The sequence below is a fragment of the Notamacropus eugenii genome, chromosome 2, assembly GCF_028372415.1.
Source record: "Notamacropus eugenii isolate mMacEug1 chromosome 2, mMacEug1.pri_v2, whole genome shotgun sequence".
Taxonomy (NCBI): domain Eukaryota; kingdom Metazoa; phylum Chordata; class Mammalia; order Diprotodontia; family Macropodidae; genus Notamacropus; species Notamacropus eugenii.
In genome coordinates, this window is record NC_092873.1 from 66854108 (window position 1) to 66872221 (window position 18114).

Below are 18114 nucleotides of genomic sequence, written 5' to 3' on the forward strand. Positions count from 1 at the left end.
ACTCCAGGCTGAAGAAACACTGTCCCAAGGGATCCAAGGTCCAAGTCTTTGAACCACTTATTATTTTTAAACATTGGCAAAGCTGTTCCTTCTTAGCCTGGGGGAGGAAGAAACCAAATAGCGCTCCCTCCCATTTTCAATCACTCTTCTGGAGAGTCCTTCCCTATTCAAATTATGTCCAGAAAGCCTGAGGCCCATTAAATTTGATCAAGAGCTGAGGAAAAAAGAAAACCCTGCGTATTTCTGCCAGGTAGAGCTTCCCAGGGCCCCTCCCCAACTTATGAGAATAGTCAGTGTCAGAGGCTGGATTAGAACTTGGGGCTCCTGACTCTAGGCCCAGTGCTTTGCACTCCAGACCCCCAGGGTCCCCTGCAGGCCACAAGGAGGTCTGAAACAGGCTCCTCTCTGTCGTGCTTTATCTGGCCTTCATATCTACATCCTGGCTGAGTGCCCGCTCAGCGGTCCACATTCTCAAGCAGCTGCTAACATGCACTTGTGGAGAGAACAGCCTCCCTGGGGAAGTCTCGACACCGAGGATGACGCAGGTCAGGACAAATCATCACAACAGTTATTATTACCTGGCCTCTTCACACATCCACGGTGCCTCAGTTTCCTGAGGTGCTGTCCTCACAACACTCTTGTGGACTCACCTAAATCTGGTGAGTCATGCCTGGATACATTTGACCTAAGAAGACACCAAGATCCAGAGAAGCCACATGTCCTGCACAGGGTGCTCAGCAAGGCCCCATACAGAAAGGATACCAGGGAAGTGGTGGTTCTCTGTGTGTCTGCGCTGTCCCCTGAGACAAGGTTGAGGCCATCCAGAAAGGAAGAGGGGGCTGGGCTGGGGGTCCTGGCTCTGGGCAGATGAGGACAGAGACCATCCCAAGGTGGGGTCCTCATGTCCCTGGCACTTCTTTCTAATTCCCTGTGCTCAAACACTGGGGGCCAATGGCTGAGATCATAAACATGGGCCAGTGGTGGTGGTAAAGGCCCAGAGAGGTGATCACCAAGCACATAGTAGGTATGCTGAATGGGAAGATTGGGGGGCACCCCGTCCATCACCAGGGAGACAAGCTCTGGGGCCTCCCCCCATTCAGAGCTACCCACCCAGCAACAGAAGAGAAAAGACCTGTCCAAGGTCACACAGAGAGGACTATCAGATATCAGTCCATGTCCTGCCTCCAAGCACAAGAGAAGAGGCTGAAACCACTGACCTCGGCAATCTCCCTCAGCTCTGAACTGAGGGACCTCAAGCCCTAAAAGCGCGATAACTCAGTTTACTCACCTGTGAAATGACTCTCTTCTGCCTCTCTCACCAGGGTTAGAAAAATCCCACATCTCACAAAACACAGGAGAGAAAGTTAAAGTTCGACTGGCTTCACAGACCCATGAGCACGCCTCCCAGAGGAGCTGGACTTTATGACATTTCACCATGCTCCCAGGAGCATGCTAGCTACTGCCCTTGGGCAGGTGGCCCCTTGTGTTCTGGTGAGACTTGGCTGTTGGCCAGGTGTGTGTCTCTCCACCTCCAACAAACAATGACGAAAACGACCAACATGTCAATGAACTTCACAACGGCAGGCACACTGTTTGAGCCCAAGGGCTAAGGAGAGATCCACGACACAGACAGACAGACAGACGTGGCACCAGTGAGCCTGGAGGCTTACCTGAAGGCAGTTAGATATTCTGTATCTCCCATGGGTGGGTCCAAGCCACCAGTGAATGCCATGTTCACATTGAAGCCGACGCCAGGTCCCGTGCCAACCTAGGATGAGGAAGGGGAGGAGGATGGAGACAGTTATATGATGGAGCTATCAATCCAATGGCTGTCGGGCTTTTAAAGTCTCTCTGTGGCTGGTGGGTGCACAATCAGAGGCCTAAAGCAGACCTCTCTGTTTTTTGTTGGTTTCACTGTGGGCAGCACCGAGACACCAGTACCAAGACCCCAATGTGGAAAAGGCTAATGGTGACCCCTGCTTGTCTTGCACTGGGCTCTGGGGGCCCTGGCACTCCCGTAGGGGCTCCTGACATGGCCTTTGAAGAAATTACATAGCCTGAGCAGTGGACATTTTCAGTGGGAAGCCCCATTCTCTCATCCTGGGACATTTCAGATTCACAGGCATCCTGGTTTCCCCAAGGCCCCTCAAGCTCCTGGGTCCATTAATCTGAGGGACGCCTTGGGCTGCTCTGACCTGGGCTGATGTCATGTCATCTTCCTCCCCATGAGGAGTCCTGTCCATGAGGGCTCCTTGCACCCCTGGCAGACACATGGCCAGAGAGGGCTAAGGGCTCCAGTGGGACAGGGCTGGATGGGTGTCCTTGGCACAGAAATTCTGCCAAGACCTCTCGGTTCTGTGACTGTTTTGGTGACAGACCACTTGAAACCCAAGCTGATGAGCTGGGGCTTCTCATCCTCACTCGGCTGTGGCAGCATTGTGTTTTGTTCAGAGGGTGAGCACCCTCTGCTGGTGAGCAAAAGGCAGGGGCCACTCAGTGGTCCTTCCAGCCCAGCTAGCAGGCATTGCCCCCTCTGGAGGTTGGGTGGTGGTTGCCATGGGAGGGTGGGCCAGGGGGATGAGGGGGAATGGGAGAGCCTCCTTGGCTTGGATGCCAGAGATGATTCTCCAGGACTGGCATTTGTATTTGGGACAAAAATAAAAATAAGGGGCACATGGGAGACAGCCAGGCTTGCACACCTGAAATAGATATCAGCCTTTCCAGCTCTCCTTGCCTCTTACGATTCCAGGACTCCTCCAAAGCTCTGTTCAAGCCATGGGGGCCAGGGAACAAGTACTGAGTCTGGGGTCACAAAATGGGAGCTCAAATGTGGGGCCTGCCAGTTCTACACAGGTGGCACTAGGGGTATCGCTTCACACCTCCACAGGTGTGGCGGAGCACCAGGCCTGGCATCAGCAAGACCTGAGTTCAAATGTTGCCTCAGACCCTCAGTAGCTGATTGATCCTGGGCAAGTCACTTAACTGCCATATGCCTCAGTCTCCTTATTGGTAAAACACAGATAACAATAGCACCAATCTCACAAGATTGTTTTAAGCACTAAAAGATATTTGTTAAACATTTAGCAAGATGCCCGTCATAAAGCAGACACATAATAATCCTTCCTGCCTTCCTCCCTCTCTTCCTTCCCTCCTTCATCTGTAAAATCAGGAAGGCTGGACCACAGGCAGCTTCTAAGATTCTTCCCTATTCTGAACACAGACATTTGTCTCCCCTCTCCAAACAGAAGCTCCTGAAGGGTAGGGACTGCTTTGTTTCTGTCTCTGCGTCTCGCATGAGCACCACCCACTAGGCTCCTACTGCGTGCTGCTGACGGAGTGACTGAGAAAGACCATATAAAGTTCAACAAAAAAAGTTCAAAGAGTATTTAGTAAGCCCCTACTATGTGCAGGGTGCTACAGTATTGGGGTCCTACTGTGCTAGAACCCCATGACATGTATAAAATAGAAAGCTCATTACGGATTCATTTTAAAAAGTTGCCTCTTTACCCAGGAAAGTCGAGACCTAAATAAAAGTAAGCTCAGACGTTTAGTCAGCACTCACTGTGTGTCAGACACTGTTCTAGACTCTGAGTATGTAAAGACAAAACCACCTTTGCCCCCAGGCAGTTTACATTCTGGTGGGAGAAAGAGACCCCGTGTACACAATAGATCTGTCCACCAAGCATTCACTCAGCCCCTACTGTGCGCTCAAATGGTGTGAGGCACTGGACATGAGACACGCTGGCCTTCACCTAAGCACCCTGCCATGGCTCTGCATCTAGGCTCATCAGAAGCCCAGCTCCTGGAGCCTGTGGCCAGTGTGTAGCTTGGCTCTTGCTCACCTCATCAGGCGCTCCGCTGCCAGGAAAGAAATTGCCATCATCGTAGCGATGCAGGGAGATGTACAGCACGTTGGGGTCACTGTAGAAGGCCTGCTGGGTCCCATTGCCGTGATGTACATCCTGGGGGAGGACAAGATGTGACAAAGTCAGCACCTGGACTGGGGTTGGTCATCCAGGAGAACCCAGGGGCTCCCAAGCTGCCATCCTTCCCTCCGGCCCAGTCACCCAACCAGTCCCCTTGTCTCCTCCCTTCCATCTTCCACTGTGAATCAAAGAAGGCCACTGGGCAGCAGGAGCCATGGGATGGGCAGGAGCCTCTGAGGGCTCAGACAGAGTTCGCACATTTCTTCTCATTTAAAAATAAATATAATTATGATCTAGGAAGAAAAGCAGAGGATGTCACTGATCACATGAAGTTTGCTCAAAGACTGGAGGAAAAAAATCAAGGCTTTTCCCAACTTAATCTTGGTGACTCATGGAGCAAGTGATCTCTGTTACATGGCCCCTGGGTCTGGCCATCCTCTCTGGTGACAGCTGGGCGCTGGGCATGTGTGTGAGCAGGACACATAGCTGGACAGTTCCTTCACTCACTGTTTGTGGGACCTGGCTCTCAGTTTCCTCATCTGTAAAAGGAGGAGGCTGGGCTGGTCTCCTCTGAGGCCCCTTCTGCACAGAGGTCCAGGACCTGATGTCTTGGATGTAGGAGGGCCTGGATTCCAATCTCACCTCTGACACTTATGATAAGAGCTCCCATGGCCATAGCAGGCCTTTCCCTACCCAATCCTCCAATAACGGGTGTCTCAGGGCACGGTCAGAGATGGTATCATGTGTGGGCCTCAAAAGAGCTCCGTGTGATGTTAACAATGAGTAAAAAGGGATCACAGGTCCATTTTACAGATAAGGACACAGGGTCTGAGAGGAGTGTCAGGCCTGGAATTCTTCTGTGACAGGTACAAGAAGTGTGCACTTCTAAAGCAGAAGGAATACTCCCGAGGGCAGGCGCAGAGCCTGGCACACAGTAGGCGATTGCTAGAAACTCGATGAATGAGGAAGTTTGCTTTCACTTTATAAAGGAAAACCAGGGCAGGGAGAGAAGTGAGCCTTCTGATTCCCATTTCTCACAGAAGTCCAGGTGCCCAGTTCTGTTCATTTACAGATGAGGAAACAGGCCCCCTCTGGGGGGCAAGCATTGGAGGCAGGATCTGAACCCAGAGCTCCTGGCTTGAGTGCCAGGCAGTTCTAACTATGCCCCATCCACTACCTTACTTATCCAGGACCCAGGACCCAAAACCAAGTTAGGAGTAGGGCAGAGGGTTCCAAGCCAGGTCTCTCAGTTCCAAAAGATCACTCTTCTGATCTTTCTACTTGATGGCATTGGGAAGACCCATGATGGTGGGCAGGGGATTCCTGCAAGTAGTCTGCCTTCCCATGGCATCCTCACCAGGCATCCGCAGTGGCAGCTGTGAGTGGCCATGTGACCCATGCACTTGGGAGGGTCACCACTGCCCCCAGAGCAGGGCTGAGCTCACAGATCTTTCAAGGCCTCTCACAGGCAGAGGAGCCAAGTCGAAATGACCAGTGGCTGAGGCTGGCCAAGATTAATGAAGATCCCTGAAGGCCCTGGAGCTATGGCCCCAGGGGACCCTGCACAGATCTGCCAGAGCTCTGAGGTGGAAGGGTGGAAGAGAGGACATGGCTGTGGGCAAAGGGAGGGCTTCTGAAAAGCCCACATCCATCCCCCTGGAAGTGGCCGGAAAGGGAACCAGTGCTCTAGGGGGTCCCAGAGCTTGTACATGGACTGTCCCCAGGTAGCTGAGCGCAGGAGATACATCCAGACATCAGTGAGGGGAGACAGAACCAAGGTGGCTTTAGAAGGATGACCTTTAGGGTTGAGAGGGCAACGTGGCTCTGGCTGGAGATCTCAGAGCAAAGGGGTAACCACACCCTTTCAGGCTAACACCCACAGGGGCATTTCTGAACTGTCATCTCCACCTGCTGGCATGAGTCCAGGGCCACAGGCACTGTCCCTGTCATGCCAACAATGCCACCTGGGAAAGCCTGCCATGTCTGGGTTCTGCTCCTAAACATCACCTTTGTCTTTAGCTCTCTCTGTGCCCACTGGCTCCCCCAAGAGAATCTAAGCTCCCTGAGGGCAGGCTCTTTCATTTCTAATGTTGTACCCCTGGAGTCTGGCACTTGGTAGATGCTTAAGTCTGAAATGGCATTGGGACCCTTGCTCCCTCCTGTGCTTTTATTAGTTAGCAAGCTAAGATTCCTGGAGAACAAAGCCAGGGAGAGATATCTCATCCACAGGCATCCTCCAGAACTGAAGCTCAGTCCCCCTCAGGGGGTGCCAAGGCAGCAATCTTTTCTTCACTCACCCAGTCCACGATGAGGATCTTGTTCACATTCAGCCTTTGCTGGAGCAGCTTGGCCGCGATTGCCACAGAATTGAAATAGCAAAACCCCCTGAGGAGAGAATCAGGAAAAGGGAAGGGAGAGCAGGGTTGGAGGGGTAAGACAGCCCATCTCCTCCATGATCAATGTCAGCTTTGGGTCTAGGGGCTTCTGGAGATGGTCCTGCCCTTCAGGGGAGGGGCACTCCCTTGTTGCAACTTAGTGTGAGAACCCATTTGGGCTGTGGGTCCCTCCTGGACCCCTCAACAATCCAAGGGGGGCATTTGCATCTCTCATGACTTGGGTAAGTGACTAACTCAGGGTCACCCAGGAAACAAGCAGCCAGGGGTCAGAGAGGTGGGGGCTTCCTCAGGCCCCTCATAGGAAGTGGCTGAAGCCAGCTCTGCCCCCTTTCCTTCCTTTCAACTAGAGTTGTCTTTACTCCTTGGGAGGGCCTGTCAGAGCCCAGCAATGTGCTGGCATACTGTGGGTAGCTGATGGAGGACTGAATTAAGCTGCAGTGCCGAAAGAAGAAGAGATCCTCACTGCAGACCTGGGCCAGAACCTGGGGGAAATGAGTCTCCCTGCCCCCACCCCCCAGGGGTACAAGAAGCAGGTTGAGGGGGAGGGGCAGGGAGAGGGAAGTGGTGATATCTGATCAATGAAGTGACACCATCTGTCTAGTCCGGCCAGGCCCTGCCCTGGCCTGCCCTAGCCAGCCCAGGAATCTGGCCTCTCCCCTACTGCTTAGGTGCAGACCCCAGGTCAGCTTGAGACTTGCCATTGTGTCCAGGGTGGAAGGGGCCTTAGGAGCTGTCTGCCCAGGCCCCTCATTTTCCCAAAGGGGACTCCATGCCCATGAAGGTGAGGTGATATTGAATGAATGACAAGCAGGATAGGTACCTGGTCATTTCCAGTAGCGCTTCAATGACCTTTCCCCATCTAACTTTAGTGTTCCCCGTGTCTCTCTGGGGGGGGGGGTCTCCCTCTCCTCTATCCTCTTAACTGTTTCTAACTTTATCCCTAGCTCCATTCCAGATGCCCATGACCAAGAGATCTCTGCGTGCCCACCATCAATGAGCTCCAGGGAACAGAGGCATTGCAGGGCCACCCCCACCCCCTCCGTCCCCGAGGCTGAACTCAACCCTGAGCTGCGGTCACTGTGTTCTGGACCCTGGAAGGATGTCAGGCGAAGGCCGGTACTCACATGGGTGTGCTCTCTTCGGCATGGTGGCCAGGGGGCCGGACTACAGCAAAGCCGTTCTGCAAACCAGACCAGAGCAAAGTGCGTCAGGAGGGAGGGTCCCAGAGAGAGCGCCCATGGGACCAGTCTGGGTGTGGTCATCGCTGCAGAGCCACGGCTTGTCCAGAGGGCTTGTTAAAGGCTCATGAGAGGTCACTGGCCTCATCATCAGGATGGAATGGTTCCTGGGAGCATGTGTTTGTGGGTACATGTGTGTATATGTGCATGTGGGTGTGAGTGTGTGGCTGAAAATGTGTGCATCTGTAATGTGTATGTGCACATGTGTTTGTGCATGTGAGCGAACATGTGTGTGTCTATGTGTGGCTGGGGGATGAAGGACAGCAGAGGCCGCTTAGGCTGCGACGAGCCTCTGTGTTCCATCCAAACCCCCATAAGCTGAAGGCCATCAACAGAGAAGCCGTGTGCCTTGGAGACTGGCCCATTTCTCTCTCTTGCCCAGAGACGTGGTCCCTCAGAGGCTGCAGGCCGTCAGAGAGCGCTGGGGATGAAGGGGACGTGGGAGACAGCTCTGTCCTTTGCCAGGATGCGTAGCTTCCTTAGCTGAGACTTCTTCCTTTGTCTATGAGCTCCCTAACTGCACAGACTGGATCTCACTTTTCTCGGTAGCACCAAACCCACAAGGCAGGTCCTTGACCCATGTGGAAGAATGGCTGGGCCCAGGGAGAAGGGGCACAGGCAGGACACGTGCCATGGGCCTGGAGTCAAGGTTCACCCCCATCCCCCTGGAGCTGAGGGAGCTGTTTACACCTGCCCACACTCCTACTCACCTTCAGCTCTCCAGTGGCCACCTTGAAGACTAGCTCCACCACGCAGCCCACGGCCAGGCGGGCGGCTCCAGAGGAATGCACTTCATTCCAGATGGTGTCACTATCCACCTGCAGACAGAACAAGGTGGGTCCTTGGGTGAATCCCTCTTGGGTGACCACCACTGTGGTCTAGAAGGAAGGCACACCCCTGCTTCCACACCTGCTGAGGCCCTCCTCACTCATGGAGGCTGATGGGACGGGGCCCCTCTGCCAGCAAGGTCCTCTCCAGGGTCACCATCTCCCTATCCTGCATGTGACATAAGGCTAAGACTTTGGTGAGGTCTGTATGACTGCACACTGTCTCCCCACCAGAACTTGGCATCACACCTGGCACATAGTAGGGACTTAATAAAAACTTCTCGCTGGCCCTGCTCTCCAAAGCACCTGCCATCTTCTCTGACCACTAGGATTCAGTCCTGTGTCTGAGGCTTTCCTTGTGGGGTCATGTCCTCTCGGTTCCCCCTCGCATGGAGCAGGCAGCATGGCTTCTGACGCACATTCGTGAAGAGTCTCTGTGTGCCAGGCTCAAATGGACTCTGGCCTCATGGAGCACTCGCTTGTCCTCAGACACTCAAGAAGTGTCACCAGTGCCCATGCACACACTGACCAAGGGCCCGGCACACAGTAAGCACTTCACGTGTTCCCTATGTTCTTTGTCCTAAGAGATGGTGCACTGATTAGGAAGGGGAAGGGCTAGAGTTGGAAATAAAGGTGGAGAGGGGAAACAAAGGTGATCGATGACTTTAATAGAACGAGGGAGGAGAACCAGGAAGAGGGCATTTCGTTCTTTCTGTCTATCTTCTGGTCTGGGTGTGTATCTCTGGTGTAGGACCTCCTCCTAATGCAGACTAGCACTCACTATGAAGCCGAGGGTCACTGAGAGTGGCTGGCTGTGGCAGAGTCTTGAAGCCCAGCCTCCCTGACATGAAGTTTTGGCCTCAGCCCAAACTTCATTTCCCTGTTGTGACATCTATCTGTGCAGATGCCAACGGTGCCAGGCGCTTCTAACCCAAGGTCACAGGCTCATAGGGGAGGGTACACAGAAGTCCTTCTTCCTGCAGGAGTATGGCTCCTGCCCCCATGAAAGGGAGGGTTAGAGGGGGCAGATTGTGGGCCTTTGACCTCCTGATGGCCTCTGACTACCAGCCAGAGGTGGCTGGATTCTCAGGGGGAGGCCATTTAGCATTATTTTCTAGTTCCCAAGCTCACATCCATCCACATGCTTTCGGTGGATGTGAGGAATCCTGGTCAAAGGACACTACATCCTGTGTACTGGCAGACACCTCTAGGCCTTGTTTGTAGCTGTACTTGGCCTGGAGGGAGAGGACTGCGGTCTTGGGGAGAGAACTTGGGAAATGGCCAGAGCAGTCGATGGGGCCATGCAAGAACAAGACACAACAGGGCAAGTGGTCTATGGACTCTCCTTGGGATGCAGTTGATGGGTGTCTGGTGGCAGTCTTCTGCCCGAGGGGTCCCCTAGAATGTGTCACAAGTTCGGAGTCTCTCCTGGCATCACAGAGGCAGCCTTGGTGGGGGTCGGGGTTGGACCGCCCTCAGATGGTCTCCGTATGTCCAACATGTACTCTGTTCATGATGGTGGAGTGACAGCATTGAGGACCACCATGACCACAGGAGTGCAAGTGTTTGTGGCCTGGGGTTCACTCTAAAGTCCCCTCTATCCAGAGGAGGAGCAGCCCAGCTGGAGGGACCTGGCTTGTTAAAAAGAGATGGGGGGAGGGGCACAGAGTCCCGGATCTGGGTTCCAATCCTGCCTGTGTCTGTGCTGCCTTGGACAAGGAATGCCACCTCTCTGGGTTCACATCTCGTTTCTCTGGGTCACCTGGGGCTGGGTGAGCAGGAGGAAAGGCTTGACTCGACTCTCCCAAACAGACAGATGTGGCCTGGTCGAGACTGGCACTGGAGCCTGCCCAAAGGAGCCCCAAGACCTTGTGAATCTTCTGGTTGCTGACTGACACCCAGGCTGGGTCTCTGACATGTCTGGGGACTCACAGGGTGAGCTCTCTCCTGAGGGGATGGATATAAGCTTCTGCACGATGGGGCACTTCAATCCTTGTGCTTGTATCTCTGAGTCTGGCACCGTGCCTGACACACAGTAAGCACTCCACAAATGCATGGTAGAAGGGGCCATTCCCAGGCTCCACATGGGCCCTGGTACACAGTAAACACTCCATAAGTACATAGTAGAAGAGGCCATTCCCAGGCTACACATGGGCCCTGGTACACAATAAGCACTCAGTAAGTGCAAGGTAGAAGGGTCATCCCCAGGTTCTACCCGGGCCTTGGACAGATGCACAACCTCTTGAGTCTAAGGTCAAAAACCCCAAATCCTCGGACCCGGCTTCTGGCCGCTCCCATCTGAGGTGCAGCTAGGACAGAGAGGGAGAAGGGTCACTCTCACAAAGGCTGCAGACAGGTTGGAGGACTCGCTCAGTGGCCACTCAGTGAAGGACAAGCGTGGGTGTGGCTGGCAGCCTGGGTGGGAAGGCCGCTCGGGGTCTCTAGGCCAGGGCCCTCATTTGCTCCAGAAAGAACCAGGCCTACATGACGTGAGCAACTTAAACCTGGTCACACTGTGGAGGAGATGTGATTTGAACCCAGGGCCCCTGACTCCCAGACAAGTCGGTCTCTTTAGAAATTCACTGGAGATGAAGCCCTGCCCAGACCCTGGTAGGAAAACAGGCACATGCAGAGGTAGATACACACATGGTATCCACATCCACACGCACACATACATCTACATACCCATGCACACATCTATGTAAGCACACCCACACTTACAACACACACAACACGCACACACACAATCACACACCCATGCACAGTCGCCTCACACTTGGAAAGTCTCAGGATGCATAAACAGTAATGCAGGCTCTGGGAGCGCAGACCAGGCTAGTGCCTTCCAGGCTCGCTGGAGCCCAGGCCGGGCTCAGGCTGCTCCGCGGCCTTCACAGTTTGCTATGTGCTGTTTCTGCTAGGATCTCCTTGGTGCTGCTCTGACAGCGGCTCAGGAGCACGGCTGCTGAGTCTGGGGGCAGGATCAGATGAGACACTATTGGCAAGTGCTCAGAGCAGGGCCTGTGGTCTTGCCCACCACTGTTGGCTCTGCTGTGCCATCCAGCTCTCGCCAACAAAAAGAGCCTCGTTTGGGAGGCTGGGATTACGGGATTAAATCCTGCCTTTGCCTCATATCACCCTGTGACATGGCATGTCCTGTCCCTGGGCCTCAGTTTCTTACTCTGAAATGAGCTGCTTGACCTGGATGGTTCTCAAGGTCCCTTCTAGCCCCAAACCTGTGATTTTGTGATCTGTGAATCCCGGCTCAAAGGTCACAAGATCTGCATCTGCTCTGGCTATGTGACCTCGAGCAAGCTGCCTCAGTTTTCTCATCTGTAAAATGGGCCACCCTCTGTTTTCCTTCTGTAGGAAGGAGCCTTGTGTCGGGTAGCACAGGTGAATGCTGCCTAAACACTGTGGAGGGAATACAGGATTATTCCTGGCACAGATTGGCCTAGGGATCCTGGCAGGTTCCTTGACCTTGGGGGCCTCCAGGCGACTGCAGAGAAGGTACCCACCTGCAGAGATGGATGCACCCTCCCGACCTGGAAGTTCCTTGCACCCAGGAAGGTGCTGGTCCAGGGTTTGTCCTCCACTATTTCTACTACTGTTATCATAGAGGCCTGAGTACCAGACCTACCTCTGACCCATTATCAACCACAGAACTCTGGGTAGGTCCTGAGCCTCTCACTGCTCTAGGCCACACTCTGGTCGAGAAAGTGACAAACCTGCACTGGTAGAGAGACTTTTTTCATGGAATTTCCTCATAGTCCTCATCCCTGACTGTGTATTATGCGTATTATTCCTGTGACTGACATCAGGTATAGAGGGTCCCATCTGCAGCCCTGAAAGCATTTAAAAGCTAAAGCACCACAGAGACCCCAAATGCCCCATTCAGAAAAGTGGCCTTCCAATCCTGGGTCCTGCCCTGTTATTTTAGATCCTGGCCCTGTGTCTCAATTTACCTGTTGTGCTCCTTATTAACATTCAGTTTTCATTTGCAAATTGGAAATATGGCTGTGCTGGCTCATCTCCCATACAAATGCAAACTTTTTCAAGTCCGGCCAGTAATGCCCTGAATTAAGCAGCAGCAGCTGCCCTTGCAGGGCCTGAGCCATCCCCCCCACTCTCAGGGTGCTTGGTGGCAGAATGAGGGACGGCCACTTGGGCTCTTTCTGACGGGATAATTTTCAAAGCAGCGATTTTGTCAAGACTCAGGAAGAAAACAATTTTGTCTCATTTCCCTAACAGAATCCAGACTTGTGGCTGCAGCCTCCTCAACTGTAATTACGCCTCCAGTTCCCAATCCCACAAACTCCACTGCACAATGTGTTTGGTCGTTGGTGCTCTTGGAGCAGGGGGGCTGCCCTTTCCAAGAGGCAGGCAGTGAAGGTCCCCCACCAGGTGAAGATGAAGTGAGGTAGGGTGACCATGCAGAGCAGACTCAGATTGTGACGCTGGCACTGATAATGGATGGATGGATGGATGGACAGTTGTGAGATGGGGGCACTGTTCAGGTCAGACTCAGATTGTAATGTTGGCATGGATGGATGGATGGTTGGACAGATGGATGTGAGATGGAGGGGACCATCAAGAGCAGACTCAGATCGTGATGTTGGTACTGATAGACGGATGGATGTGAGAAAGGGGCACTGTCCAGGGTAGAATCAGATCGTGATGCTGGTGCTGCTGATGCATGGCTAGACATAGGCACTGGGAATGTGCTTTTTCATTTCCGTACCATCACTATGATATTTAACCCCATGCTGCCTGTAGTTTTACTAGGACACTCCCCTGCCCCTCTCTGCCCCCAGGACCTGGCAGGGTCCAGAGAGGCATATGTATGTGGAACACTTGCCACCTGTCACTGACTCAGTCAATGATCATGGGGCTTCTGCTTCTGACCCAACCTGGCAGTCAGAAATGATACCTTGGTGGATAGAGTGTCCATACCGGATGCTCCTTCTATTAACAAAGTCAATCAGGAAGCATTCATGAAGCCCCTACTGTGTACCAGGAACAGTGCCAGGTGTAGGCTTTGAGGGGACACCCAAGCTCCTGCCAAGCTACTTTGTCCACCAGGACACCTCGACTTTGGCCAGGCAGGATCTCCAAGCCCCAGGGAGGATGGCAGAGAGGCCCAGGCTGCGTTGAGGGGCTGGCCCCTCTCTGGAAGCCCCCACTCCTTCCCTGGCCCGGCCAGACCTACTGAGGGGGAACATCTGGCAGCAATTCTCCCTCCTAGGAGGAGAGCAAAGCAACCATGGCCATTACTGGGGCAGGGAGAACAAACGAACCTTTCTTGGGACATCAAAGCAAACACTTACCCCAACGCCCCCACAGGGAAGCCTGACGAACATGGATGTTAAGGAACCTGTGGGGGAGACAAGAGGGACAAGTGAGCACAAGGTCAAGGTCTCCCTCCCCTTCCCCCAACCGTAAGGAGCCATGAGCTCCCTCCAGGCTCTGAAGGGGGCTGAGGGAGGGGCTCTAGGACCCATGTCTGGGCAGCTTCCCATCAATAGGCAAACCCCACGCCATCTGTCCATCTGCAGCCACATTCTTCCTCCAGCTTTCCTCCTGACTGACCTATTCCAGACCCGCTGCCTCTCAGTGCTGAAGGTGGCCTCAAACGTATCTGGTCCGGCCAGACCCTGTCCACCCTGTCCTTGACCACGGCCCTGTGAGCCTCTGACCTCACTGATTCAAGGGCCCATTGGTCGAAGCCGCCTGCCCCGATGGAGGCCCATCCATCCAGATGCTGCAATTGCCCAGAGGAGAAGTCACTAGAAATGGGCTGAAAAAGGAAGGATGTTCCCCATGGCTGCATAGCTAGGGAGTGTCTGTGTCCGGATTTGAACACAGGTCTTCCTGACTCTGAGCCCAGGGCTCTGAGCACAGTGGCGCCCCCTTGCAACCAACTTTGTTCTGTGTGTGAAGTGTGAAGGAGGCACCCTGAGGTGCCAGGACCACCCATGCTGGCATGGGGACGGTGGATGCCCCCAAAGCACCTGGACAGGTCTGAGAATTGGCTTTTCCTCTAGGGTGGCAGGTGGAGGGAGGGCATCTATCAAGGGACAGTGGCCTCTGGGTCCTTTGCTCTCTGTGTTCCCGCTGCTGGACTCTGCCAGCTTCCCCATAGGCCTGTCCCAGGGCAGCAGGGGATAATGGGAAGTGCCTTTGCTGGGGTGACCTCGGGCCAACAAGGTATTCCTGCCCCTGGGTCTCAGACTCCCCCAATAGAATGAGGGGCTCCTGGAACCCCAGGCTGGTTAGAGGCAGGAGTGCAGGGCTCCCCTTGCACCTGGCACCATACCTGGTAAACAGTAAGTGTTTAATAAATGCTTATTAACTGACTGACCAAGGCCAGTAGGCTAGACCAGGCCACTTCTCAGTTTGGTAACTATTACCATTAATAGCACAGAGGCTCAGGAGCATGGATAGTCTCCAATTCAGCAAGCGCTGGACAGACGCTTCCTGACTGTGTGACCCTGGGTAAGTCACTGCCCCCAGGAGTGCCTGACCCCCCCCTGAGGCTCTGGGCCTCACTGGGGGATAAAACTGAGGGTCCAGCCCCCAGGACAGTGTCAAACAATCTATTATGTCCGAGGCCTGAAACATTTCATTGCTGCTGTCACATAGTGTGGGGAGCATGAAAGCAGCTGAGGACTATGGCAGTGACAGTGACCATGGGAGAGGGGAGAGGATGGAAGGAGGGGTGATGGAGGGGAAGGAAAGGGGAAGCAGGGGAGAGGGAGCAGGGGAGAGGGGAAGGAGTGCAAAGTGCTAGCTCAGGTGGCACCAGTTTCTTGCTGTAGTTTCAGTCCCCCCAAAGCCCAGGGAAGGAGAGCAGCACCTGAGAAGGGGCAGGAGCCCCCTGGCCAGGCTTGGGCAGAAGGAGGGCAGCAGCCATGGTCAGTGGATTCAGATCATTCTCTGCCAAGCGGAGAGCCTAAGTGATTGATGTTGGACACTCGACTTTCCCTTTCACTGGGGCAACAGACACCAAGGGTGAGCTGGGGGGGAGGGGGCCTCTCAGAGTCAGGAAGGCCTGAGTTCAAATCTTTATTCAGACACTTACTTGAAGTGAGGCCCCGGGCAGGTCACTTACTAGTCTCTCTCTGCCTCAGTTTCCTTCTGTAGAATGGGTACAAGAGCACTTCCCTTGCAGGGCGGCTGTTGTGAGGACCAAACAAGATACCGTGTGGAAGGGCCCCATGGACTCCCCAGTGCTCGCTCTGCCCTGGCTTGAAGTCACGATGATGGTCACTGTTTATTCCTCAATGCTCTGGGCCCATGCCTGGCTGCGCTCTGTACAGTGCATCAGGGGCTCCTGCCTGCTCCCCTGGGACCTCAGTGGGGCTACGCTAATGCTCAGACCCTTGCCCACTGCCCCAACTCTGTGTCCACCTTTAACCTGGCAGATGGGGTGCCTGGTCTGGAGTCATGAGGATTTGTGTTCAAATCTGGCCCCAGACCACCTGGGGGATGCACTGTTGGCCTCAAGTTTCTTTACCTATCTCCCTCCAGGGTTGTGACAATTAAACATGATGACTGGCACATGACAGGCACCAGGAACATTCACTCTTATTCCAAGAACCCTTGGCCCTGAGGAAGTCTCTTCTGAAAACAGTTTTAAGAACTGCCCTTCCACCTCCCCTCCAGCCCCAGAAAAACAAGGTTCAAAGAGAAACCCGTGGTGGGCCTAATCTTGCACTGCGCACATCGACGCAGGGCCAAATGAGGAGAGGTCCAGTCACAACAGGCACGGGGTCTTGGAGAAGTAGGGGCTGGGCTCCCCCCTCACTGATTCCCCGGGTTCAGTGACAGGGGCTCAGTCCTGCTCACCGCTTCCTCCACCGGACCAGCCCTCACGGCTCAGGCTCAAGCCAAGGATGGCTGAGCTTGCTGCAGGCGGCCCTTCTGAAGGGAGCAGCCTTGTGGGACGGTGGGGCGTAAGCGAGCGCAACGGTGGAGCTGCCCAGGCATGAGCATCCTGCAATAAATACCTAGAAGTTTCTTACTGTCCAATTTCTGTCTGTTTAGGGGGTTGGTGCCGTAGAGCAGGGCATGGGCCTCTGAGTGCACTGTCTGCAGTTCTTCCAGCGTAGCCTTCCGTCCCCGAATGCACTGGAAAGGAGCAGAAAGGAGAGGGGAAAGACCTTTAGCACCATTCAGTTAACAGATGCCCACCTGGACCCCCAGAGCAGGCAAGCTCAGGGCCTCAGCACTCACATGTCAGAGCTAACTTCAGGTAACAGGGCATCGTCAAAGCCTGAGGATTCCTGTTTGCTATTTCCTTCTCCAGCTCATTTTACATAAGAGGAAACTGAGGCAAACAGGGTGAAGTGACTTGACCAGGGTCACATAGCTAGGAAGTGTATGACTGAGGCTGGATTTGAACTCTGAGTCCAGGCCCAGTGCTCTGACCACTGGGTCACCCAGCTGCCCACTGCTGATATGTCCATTGTGAGTGGGGGCATAAAACCAGGGAGACAGCCTCGATGGCTTCTGAGATCCCTCCGCATTTATGATGTGATTTCTCTCTAGGTCTCAGTTTCCTCATCTACAAAATGAGGAGATTGGTTTCATTGGCCTCTGAGATTCCCCTCACCCCAAGTTCTAGATCTATGAGCCCAGAACCCCACATATGGCACAAATTCTCCTAAACTGAAATGGGGCCCTGAAGGGTGGCGGCAGTGGTGGTGGGAACAGAGAACCGTCTGCAAGCAAGGAAGGCAGACAGGATTTGAGTATAGTGATTGTTGCTGCCTCCAACCAACACTGGAGTCATGGGTCCTGTTTCTGCAGGGTGGCATCAGGCCTGGGTCTGATCCCAGGCTCTCGTTCCCAAGGTAGATCACTTAGGGCCTCCTGACATCCACCATGTGCTCTCTAAAATGAAGACTGCGTCCAGGGCAGGGTCCGCAAGGCCTAGTACGCAGCCACACTCCCTGCTCCCACCAGGAAGCACACCTCTGATGATAGGACGTTTAAAAAGGAAAAGGGGAATTTCCACTAAAATCTGCTTTATAAATATCTACCTCTGAAGGTTGACCACTTCTCCTTATTTCCTGGGGTGCTCCAGCAGGTGGAAGCCAAGAGCTGGGAGCCTGAGGCCATCCCTGGGAGGAGAAGGACAAGCAGTGTGGGGGGTGACCCCCAGGGAAGGCCACCACAAGCCGCCAGGAGCTGACCGGAGATAGACAGGGGTCCGGGGCTCCCGGAGGAGAGGACTTAGCATCTGTCTCCGGGAGGTGGTTTGGCTGGATCCATATTCCGCTCAGTGGCAGAAAAGCTGGCATTTGTTCTGAGTGGCCAAAGCTGAGTAGCCTCTTCTAGCTGGAAAGTCATTCATCCAGACCTGTTCTCATACAGCGGAGGAAACTGAGGCGCCAACAAGTGAAGTGCTCATGGTCTCAAAGGTGGGAGGAAGTGTCGGCGATGGGATGTGAATGCAGGGTTCCTGATGCCCAACTGGGCACCTTCTCTGCCTTCCGTCACTTTCCTCCCTCCTTGGCCAAGGCCTGGGCACAGGGCCAGGCACCACTCCTGTCCTCTCACAGTGGCTGAGGAGAGAGATTTCAAGTGGAAATGATCAGGAGTTATCCAAGCAGCCACTGCCATCTGCTTCACACTAACCACTGTGAGCCTCTGGGAGCCGACTTCCAAAAAGTGGATGCTGAGGGTTAACGTACTGATGGACCTGATCAGCCACAGAGGATTTTGG

At 54.0% G+C, this 18114-nt stretch overlaps 1 protein-coding gene across 6 annotated transcripts in view; it reads right to left on the reverse strand.

The window, feature by feature from the left end:
- Window positions 1–18114, reverse strand: part of HDAC4 (histone deacetylase 4) — a 268595-nt gene that overhangs the window by 27816 nt on the left and 222665 nt on the right. For 5 of the 6 annotated variants that reach the window (XM_072640708.1, XM_072640711.1, XM_072640712.1 and 2 more), the window contains 7 exons: window positions 16394–16514; window positions 13712–13758; window positions 8271–8378; window positions 7447–7502; window positions 6224–6311; window positions 3843–3962; window positions 1671–1768 (listed from right to left, as the gene is read on the reverse strand). In XM_072640708.1, the coding sequence (XP_072496809.1) occupies window positions 1671–1768; window positions 3843–3962; window positions 6224–6311; window positions 7447–7502; window positions 8271–8378; window positions 13712–13758; window positions 16394–16514 (638 nt within the window). The remainder of the gene's footprint in view (window positions 1–1670; window positions 1769–3842; window positions 3963–6223; window positions 6312–7446; window positions 7503–8270; window positions 8379–13711; window positions 13759–16393; window positions 16515–18114) is intronic. The other variant, XM_072640709.1, reaches the window with a different exon arrangement.